The sequence below is a fragment of the Cephus cinctus genome, unplaced genomic scaffold (assembly GCF_000341935.2).
Source record: "Cephus cinctus unplaced genomic scaffold, Ccin1 Ccin1_scaffold0206, whole genome shotgun sequence".
NCBI lineage: Eukaryota > Metazoa > Arthropoda > Insecta > Hymenoptera > Cephidae > Cephus > Cephus cinctus.
Window position 1 is genome coordinate 6,358 of NW_014332925.1, and position 9,793 is coordinate 16,150.

Here is a 9,793-nt window from a genome sequence, read left to right on the forward strand (position 1 = left end):
TGGCCGTGGTGCCCTTAGAGGTAGTTTGCCTGGTGGCATCTTTAGTTTTAGTTCGCCTGGTGATTTTATCTAAATTCAGCACTCCTAAAAATCTGCAAGAGCGATTAGTTATGTGAAAAAAATGACTCTTTAAATGAAAACATTTCTAGCTCAAAACTAAATTTTTCTTCACACTTCATGTTAAATATGACATATGAAAGAGAGTAAAGTAATAAACAATATTTCAGCTGGTTTATGGAACGTAATTACAATGGGAATTGGCAGCGGGTTAAAAAATTTTCAAGTGGCTAGTCATGGTTACATAGACCAAGATAAAAAAAAAAGGGATATGGAAACTCCGTTAGCCAGTCAATCATTATTACTCTTGCTGGTTCTCACTAATCATTGTACTGCAACAAGTAATCCCTACCGAGATGCACTTTTTACTTTCACTGATATGGAAGGTATGTAACCAGTTTTGTATCTATTAATTTGCTAACAATAAAAACTCAGGACAATCTCTCATTGACAATTTGACTGGCATGTGCACCATAGAGCGTCAAGTGTGTTCTGGTCCGAATTAGATTCCTCAAAAAACACTTACGTATAAAAAACTACGCCAAGTGCAGGATTGCTATGAATTCCTCTAACAAAAAGTATTGATATCATATTATTGAGGCCAAGTACATAAGTCACTACATGTTTTCCTATTATATGATCTAGCACTGGCCCATCATTTTAATTATATTTTCAATATTTCCTATAACGGTTTCGCTACTCTTTTATGTTACTACTGCTTCCCGTATTTAATTATGATTTAATGGTGATTTAATAATTAATAAAACTTTAGGCGATTCCTTATCGAGTACAACTTGGCGCGTTAACTATTTAATTTGGATTACTTTCTTGTAGTTTTTCGTATCACTTTCCTATAAGTCCTTGGCTGAGTTCTTTCCGTCCTTACCTCTTAAACGCCGCGACGCTTCCGACGAGCTAGCCTCTGAAGCGGCGTACCGTGGGACGTATTGTGGTCGACTTTGGTACGATCTGTCGAGTTCCGGGTAACCTTTAGGTTTAATTACGTTTTATATTCTTTTTCTTGGCTGTGGTGCCCCTATCTGTTTTGAGTGGGTTTTGAGTCACCCGCTGAGAACAGAAGTTCTTAATTGAACAGTCAAGCACTAACTGAAAACTGCAATGTTCTATAATAATGCCATTTGAGTTACACAGATATCTCTGTCACGTCTTACGTAGATTATCCGGATCTCGCTTTTCTTCCATTGATCGCCTTTAGGTTAGTTACGTTAGCATCTTTTCTTGGCCGTGGTGCCCCTATCTGATTTTGCGTGGCCGTGGTGCCCTTAGAGGTAGTTTGCCTGGTGGCATCTTTAGTTTTAGTTCGCCTGGTGACATCTTTAGGTATAGTTTGCCTGGTGGCAATCGGTTACCCCGGACCAATTGTCTCTCGCGATCGTTATTGTTTCGACAACGAGCCTAGAGCTCGTGGTGCTCCTTTGAGGATACCTGGCGCCCAACCACCTTTTCGAGTTTGACGAGACCACTTGCGCCCCCGATTTCCGTTGGTGTACAGTTCCGTTTTGTCGGCGACATATTTATTTATATTTTTTTATATGAATCCTGAGGGTACCTGGCGCCCAACCACCTTTTCGAGTTTGCCGAGACCACTTGCGCTCCCGATTTCCGTTGGTGTAGAGTTCCGTTTTGTTGACGACCGAGAATATCGTCGCAAGGTATGTATGTGTTCTTTGTTATGCACTCCAATGTCTGTTGTTGCACTCGCGATAGATTGATACGAACGCTCACCGCGGTGATTTCCCTGGCCCTCGGATGGAAAGGCTAGGTCACATGATCCGAAGGCACATAAGATACTACTGGCGGAGGAACAAGCAAGACTCGATGATTTCAACGGTAGCTCCTAGAGGAGTTTCGTCGGCTGCCAAGATTCATGAAAGACTGATGACCGGTTCTGAATCCTGTAGCTGTAATAGTTTCGATTTTGAGGACAATGAACCGCAATATTGATGAACTTGCAAAGGAAGAGTCTTGCTTTATACTTTGCTGGTATGTGGTGTGAGCGCGTGGTGTGCTATATTCAACGTTCTAGGATTTACATGAAACAATTGAAACGTTCGATGTGCCGAAAAGAATTTACAGGTTGCATTTACTTTAGTAGATCCGCTTTGGGATATAAAAATAAATTGATATTCTCGCATTGCTCATTTAATATAGAATGACATTAGGTCTAATTTCGGAGTAACTATTTTCTTCACTTCGTAAATAATATGTGAAAAGAGGGTAATAGTACTTGTGAAATCACAGTGGGATTCAGTGGGAATCAGTGACTTTAACCAGAAGTCAGTCCATAAATATAGTAAAAACTGATTGAAGCAGATGCAATAATAAATTGATTAGTAGCCTCGGCCAAGCTAATTACAAATTGTTTAGTACATCTTTTTCAAAATGATTTATAAAATATATATATATATATATATTGCGACGTTATTCCCCAAAACAAAATCTCAATGCTAGATTAGATTGACGATAAAAGGTATTCGGAAAGTAGGGAACCGTACACAAAACGCCGTATGATCCTCTCTCAATAAGTTTCGATATTTACAAGACCCGATACGCGATAAACTAAATAGTGTTGGGCGCCAGGTGATCTCCGGGGAGAACACTGCGAGTGCAGGGCACTCGAGATCTTAGAAATTCTTAGGCAAACGCGGGGAAGCTCGGAACAACGAAAGGGAAAAGGAAACAGGTAAGGCGACACCGCCAAGGGAAGAGAGTTGGAATGATAGGAACGGCGACTCCGCCAAGAGAGGAAAGAGAGATAGTAATATATAGCGACTTCGCCAAGAAGGAGACGGAAAGATCGGTAAACGGCGACTTCGTCAAGACAGGAGAAGAAAGATACGTAAACGGCGACTCCGCTAAGATAGAAAGAGAAGGATAGGTGAACGGCGACTCCGCCAAAAAGAAAAGAGAAAGATCGAGAAACGGCGACACCGCCAGGATAGAAAGAGAAAGAGCCAGTAAAGAGAAAAAGCGATAAATGGCGACTCCGCCAAGGTAGAAAAAAGAAAGATCGATAAACGGCGACTCCGCCAAGATAGAAGAGAGAAAGATCAATAAACGGCGACACCGCCAAAATATAAAGAGAAAGATAATAAACGGCGACTCCGCCAAGATAGAAGAGAGAAAGATCAATAAACGGCGACACCGCCAAAATATAAAGAGAAAGATAATAAACGGCGACTCCGCCAAGATAGAAGAGAGAAAGATCAATAAACGGCGACACCGCCAAAATATAAAGAGAAAGATAATAAACGGCGACTCCGCCAAGATAGAAGAGAGAAAGATCAATAAACGGCGACACCGCCAAAATATAAAGAGAAAAGATAATAAACGGCGACACTGCCAAGATAAGAGAGGGAAGCGCGAAGAAAAGTAGAAACAGAAGCGAGAGAGAGAGAATCAAGCGGTCGAAGAGAATTCCAAAAGTATACCCGGTTCAAGAGGCTAGACGGGAGCAGGAATAGACATGCGATAAAGAGAATAGGTAAAAGAAAGATAGTAGAGAAAATAAGTAGGTTTAACGCACCGAAGCTATATTAGAAAAAAAAAAGCAAGAACGACGTGCAAGCCATACAGCAAATTACAAAGTGTTGAAAGCAGAAAAGATAAAGTAAATTGTTAGTGAGATTCAATAAGGTGCGAAAGCGAAACCAAGTAACAAAATCCTTAAAATAATAATACAAAGCGATAGGTTCTTGAGGGATTCCATATAAACTAAAATTTTTAAAACGAAACGCGGAATTCGCGAGGGACTACGGCCCTGTGGCGATACGACACGGCAGCGGGACGGATCTGCGCCGGCGCAAAAGATACTCTCGACAATATTTCAATAAATCGGAAACTACGAAATACACGCGAGGACAAAGGCTTAAATTCGCATCGGTACGAAAACACGGTAACAAATTCACTCGCGAAATTTCCCGAAAATTGAAAAGAGTCAGAACACGCACGATCTAAATATGGCGATTAGCACACAGGTATAAAATACACTTAAATAAATTAACATAGATGGTACAAGTAATATACAATAGTTCAAAGAAATGGCAAGCTCTCGGAAAACTATCACCGGAATAGTGTAATCGGCAAAAATAAATTAATAAGCATGCCACTGATAGTCAGTGCGTCCTGTATTCTCGACTCGGGCGATTACTCAAAAAAAAAAGGTCACTCTACTCTCGACCAACAGCGTAAGTTATCGAAAATATTATACTAAGCTAATAATTATGAATTTCTAGAAATTGAAATATTAATTAAATAAAGAGGAGGATGCCATTCCTAATAACGAAAGCGAGAAATAGGTGAACAATTTAAGGCAAAAAAAAGAATTATTTTAAGTCAAAATTCAAGATAATAATGCGACATATAACGCCGGAAAAAAATAGAAAAGCCCAAAAGATATTCGCTAGAAACAATTAGACAGAATCCACGGGAAACGGCCAAGCCGGAGACGCCGGGGCCCTAGGTGTTTCCACGTGGTCGAGAAGATAATCGGTAACTTATAAAATATTCGACAATTCCAAAGCACTAAATTACCACAAAACGCAATTAATTACAATATATTCAAGATTAAGTACTTTACGATAATAAAAGAAAAACGAAATAAGATAACGGTATCCGGCACTATCGTCCTTTTACTTAGAGGGACTGGAACGACATTCAGTTCGGTAAGCGAGAAAATTTGCGAGAAAAAAGCGCCTAGACGGGATTGCTTCAATTAAATTCACAAAATCTCCAAAATAAAGGTAACGAAAGGTGCTCACCAATTCGATAAGATACGGAATCGCAAAATAAGTCCTCAGACTTCCTTCCCTCAATTTGGCTACTTTCAAAGACAGCGAGGTCGGGCAAAGTAAGCTCAGGGACTTCCTTCCTTCAATTTCAATACGTCCAATTACGGCAAAATCGGCTGGTCTTTGTTCACGATTAGTACTTTTCAGAAATTAACCACAGGCTAAGACGCTCCAAACGTAAGTGAAGGACCCGGAATTCGTCGCTAGAGGAAGAGCCGTAGGGGCCCCCCTCCATAAATTATTAATTCCTAATTCGCACGGTAGAGCGATAACACATTATAATAATATAGAATAGGTAAATCTAACGCTTGACGGTAGCCAGAGTCGAAGCATTAGGCGGCTAGAGTCCGAAGATAGGCGGAGAGGGCCGAGCTGAGCGCGAGAATCCTTGGTGCGGCCGATCGTGAGTCCTCGGTGTGAGCAGCAGGTTCCAGCGAAGAGTAGGCCCTGGTTCCTTCTCTGGGGGCCACTGATAACAGGAGCGTTAGGGAACGTTCGGCGACTGGGCGGCACGATAGAGGATTATCCTTTCCTCCTATCGGCGGCACGAGTGGCGAAGGTCCCTTTTTTGCGATCGGTATAGGCGGCCGGCAGAAGTAGTAGAGGGATCCCGTCCCGGGTCTCCTTGGCTCCACGGAAGTCCTCCGGAACGAACAGCAGTTTGGTCTAGCCTCTATCGATCGCTCGTCCGGTAGCTCAGGAACTCTCGTTGGCGGTCAGCATCGTACTCGTGGTGTAGACATAGATTTGCCCAGGACGGTAAAGAAGGTAGGCGAGTGCGAATAGGAAAGCTCGAAAATAAAAAAATAAAAACGAAAAAAGCAGAAAGGCGGAACAGAAATAAGCAGAAAGGACGATAGGCGGAAACAGAGTGCATAAGCGATAAGCGAGACAAGCAGAGCCGTCTTTGGAATGTCGGATGACTGACGTTTGGAGGATCGTTGCAGGTGGATTGTGTCTTTTCCCTACTCCTAGCAATCTTTGTGGCTGAATTTCCGAAATTCACGTCACAATATATAAAGCTGTTTATTTCCCTTCTATGCGGGGAACAGCGCGGACTCCCGCTCCGCTCACAAACGTCACTTATCTTTAACTCCTATATCCCTACACCCTGATCCATACAGATCACCAGACATACAAACATACATACATAGAGAGAGCCCCACTTCATCCAGCCATACATCCATCCGTCCATCTTTCGACCTCCGTTTCCGCTGCACCAACACTACTATCCTCGCCATTCTTCCCCCTGCTCCTCCCGTATCCCGTTGCTCCCTCTCTGCTCCTTGCTCCTTCTCTCAATCGTTCCCCCAATTTTCCTCTCCACCTTTCTATTTCCACCATCCACCTTTCCCCTAAACCTTGATTTCCTAGCACCTCCTCCCTTGCCTCCTGCCAGCCTCTTTCCCTGCCCCATGCTGTGCATACTTCCCATACGTGCTCCCAAGTTCGTCCTCCACCCCGCACATCTTACACCTTCTTTCCTCCTCCTTCTCCCAGTATCTGGTCTCTCTCATCTCCTCACCCAGCCTGAACCTCGCCACTCTCTGCCAACTCCCTTCCACCCCCCTTTCTTCAAATAGCCCGGCACCCCCTTTCCTTTTATAAACTTGTACTCCTTATTTCCCTTTGCCTCTACCACCTTTTTCCACCTTTCCTCGTCCTGCCTTATCCTTTCTAACCTAACCATCTCCTCTCCTCTTATCTCACCCTCCGTCCACTTCCTCTCCACCTCCACCGCATTCCACCCTCTTCCCTCATAAAATTTTCTTCTCCCATCTTCCCATCCTTCGCCGCCCCTACCTGCTCGTGCCCGCTTCCTTATCTCCTCTCTGCATCTCCTCGCCAGCTCTCCTCCTGCTCCCTCTTCTACTTCTTTTCATAGCCCCATGCCCTCATCCCCGCTCTCCCTTCCAACGCATCCCTCTGCAACTCCTCTCTTACCATATAACTTGGCACCCTCCTTGACACCCCTAGCACCCACCTCATGTACCTCTCACGCAGTCACTCCACCGCCTCCATCCCTACCCATCCCCAGATCTCCACTCTATAGCTTACCACCGGCCACACCAGCTTATCGAACAACCACAACCTTCTACTCCAGTCATTCCTAAACCTCCACTTGCCTATACCCCACACCTGTCCCATTGCTTTCGCCGCCTTTTCCACCCTCTCCTCCACATGGTCTCTTTGGTCTCCGTCCGCCCTCACCACGTACCCTAAATACTTATACCTCGTCACTTCCTCTATTTCTTTTCCCATCCACCACCACTTCGTTTTCTTTCTCCTACCTCTCCCTGCCCTACACCTCATCACTTTCGTTTTTCCCGTATTCACCTCCAACTCTTTTCCCTCAATATACCTTTCAAATTTCCCTATCATCCTCTTCATTTCCTCTTCCCCCCTCGCCAGCAAAACCAAGTCGTCCGCGTACGCTAACGAATATACCTTCCCGCCCCCGTCCAGCTCTCCCCCTCCCCAACAACCCTTTGCTAGTTCCTCGTCCAAGTCCGCCAACAACAAACTAAACAACAAGGGGCTTAGCGGGCACCCTTGTCTCACACCTTTCATTGTCCAAAACTTCTCCCCGTACTCCTCTCCCACTCTCACCCTTCCAACCGTCTCCTTCAATACCTCTTCACATCTTCCTACAAGTCCCTCTCGCACCCCTCTATTCCTCATACTCTCGCCCAATTTCACCCTATCCACCGAGTCGAACGCCGCCTTCAAATCCACAAAAAGTAGCACCAGTTTACTATTTCTCTTCCTTATTTCCCTATTCACCAACCAATTTAATACATACACATTATCCATCGTTCCCATCCCTTCCCTAAATCCCGCTTGGCTCGGTGGAAGCATCCTTCCCTCCTCCACTGCCTTTTTCAATCTGTCCCTCAACACCCCGGCGTACACCTTATACGCCGTTTGCGTGAGCGTTACACCTCTATATTCCTCCACCGCCTCCCCTTTTCCCTTCTTCACTACTGGCATTACTATCCCTTGCTTCCATCCTTCCGGCTATCCCTGCCCCTTCCACACTTTCCAGCACATCTTCCATAAACTCTCCACTACATTTTCTCCTCCATATCTCCACACCTCACTTGGTACTCCATCCTCCCCCGTCGCCTTCCCATCTTTCAATTCCCTCACCACCTTCCACACCTCCTGCATTGATATCTCCTCCTCCCAATCATCCCCCGCGAGCCTCTCTGTCTTCCCCATTCGCCTCTCATCCACACCTCCTAGCACCCCTTTAAAATGCTCACCCACACCTCCATTTTTATATTATTGTTCCTCCCCTTCCTTCTTTTCCTCCCCCGGTTTATCACTGCCCACGCTTGGCTTTTGGTCCGTATCCCATTTATCTCTATCTCCCACCTCCTAGCTTCTTCTTTTTTCTTTCCTTCACACATTCCTCTATACCTCCTCTTTTCTTCCTTGTACCCCTTTTCATTTTTTCCATCTCTCCTCCACTCTAGTAACTCCTTCTTGAGCCTCTCCTTTCCTTCTCTACATTCCTCGTCCCACCAACCCTTATTCTGCACCCTCCTTTTCCCCTCCCCTGATTTCCTCACTGTTTTTCTTATGCGTCCTCCAAACTCTTTCCAACCGTCCTCCACCTCTTCCTCCCCCCACCGCCAGTCCCCATACTCCTCTTTGAACTTCCGCACTCCCTCCTCATTCCAGCGACCTCCCCCCACCCTCTCTCCCCTCCCCTTCCTTCTTCCTGTGTCGCCCTCCTCTTACCGCCTTCACCCCTAGCACCACCGGCATGTGATCCGAGTCCACTTTACATTCTACTTTCATCTTCTCTATTTTGTCCAACGCCTTCTCCCCGACCACCACATAGTCAATCACTGATCTGCCCCTTCCCGCCACGTACGTCCATTCCCCTTCCTCATCCCCTTTTACTCCCCCGTTTAAGATTCCCCAACCTCTTTCCTTCAAGAACTGACACCATCTTACACCTTCCTTCGTCACTACACCATCCTTCGACTTCCTCCTGCTCTCCTCCTTCCCGTATTCCACCAACATCCACACCCCACCTTCCGACCCCGTTCTTACATTGAAGTCCCCCCCAATTACCACCCTCTCTTCCCTATCCTCCTCTTCCATCCGCTTTGCCATAATATCCCTTTTCCTCTCCATATCCCCATTCACATACACCCCCACCACCCACCACAAGTAACTCCCCAACTTTACTTTCCATTCCATCCATCCTTCCTCACCTTTTTCAACCTTGCCTACCTCTAATCCTTCCTTAACCCCCATTACCATCCCCCCCTTCGCTTTACCCCTTCCTCTACTTCTTTTTGCATCCTGTACCTCCCACTTAAAGCCTCTTTTCCAGTGCTCTTTAATCCCTTCCCACCTTTTCCTATCCATCCACCCACGTCTCCATTAAAACCACCACTTCCCAACTTCTCAATCCTTCCCAAAACTCTTTATCTTTATTTTTTACTTCCGGCACATTCCAAAAACCCACCTTTAGCGTGTACTCTTTCCTTTTCCTTCTAATTCCCACTCCCCTCTCTCCTTGCCCAGTACCCTCCCCGGCCACCACCCGCCGATTTCCTTCTACCTTTTTTCCTATTCGTTTCCCGTCGTCCTTCTCCATCTATCCTCCACCTCGTCCCACACTTTCATCTCACTATCCACCCATATCTTCATATACCCCACCCTCACCCTCTTTCGTTTTCTTCTCTCCGCCTCCGCTTCTCTTTCTATCAACCATTTTACCCTTCTCTCCCTTTGTATTAAGTCGTCCTCCACCCTCCCCTTTTCCCGTCTCAGCTTCACCTTTGCCTTCATCACCTCCATTTTTCTGTCTCTTCCTTCCAGCTCCACTAAAACCATCCCTCTCCCTTCTTTGTTCACTCCACCAATTTCCTTCGTCACTTTTATTCCTCCATCTACCCCCCCCC

General features: G+C 45.5%; 1 protein-coding gene across 1 annotated transcript in view; it reads left to right on the plus strand.

Moving 5' to 3' along the window:
- The first annotated feature begins 222 nt into the window (after positions 1-222).
- LOC107264968 (dymeclin) overlaps positions 223-9,793 on the plus strand; it is a 12,811-nt gene continuing 3,240 nt past the window's right edge. Inside the window, exon 1 of the mRNA XM_015733820.2 lies at positions 223-443. Coding sequence (XP_015589306.1) covers positions 251-443 — 193 coding nt within the window. The 5' untranslated portion in view covers positions 223-250. The remainder of the gene's footprint in view (positions 444-9,793) is intronic.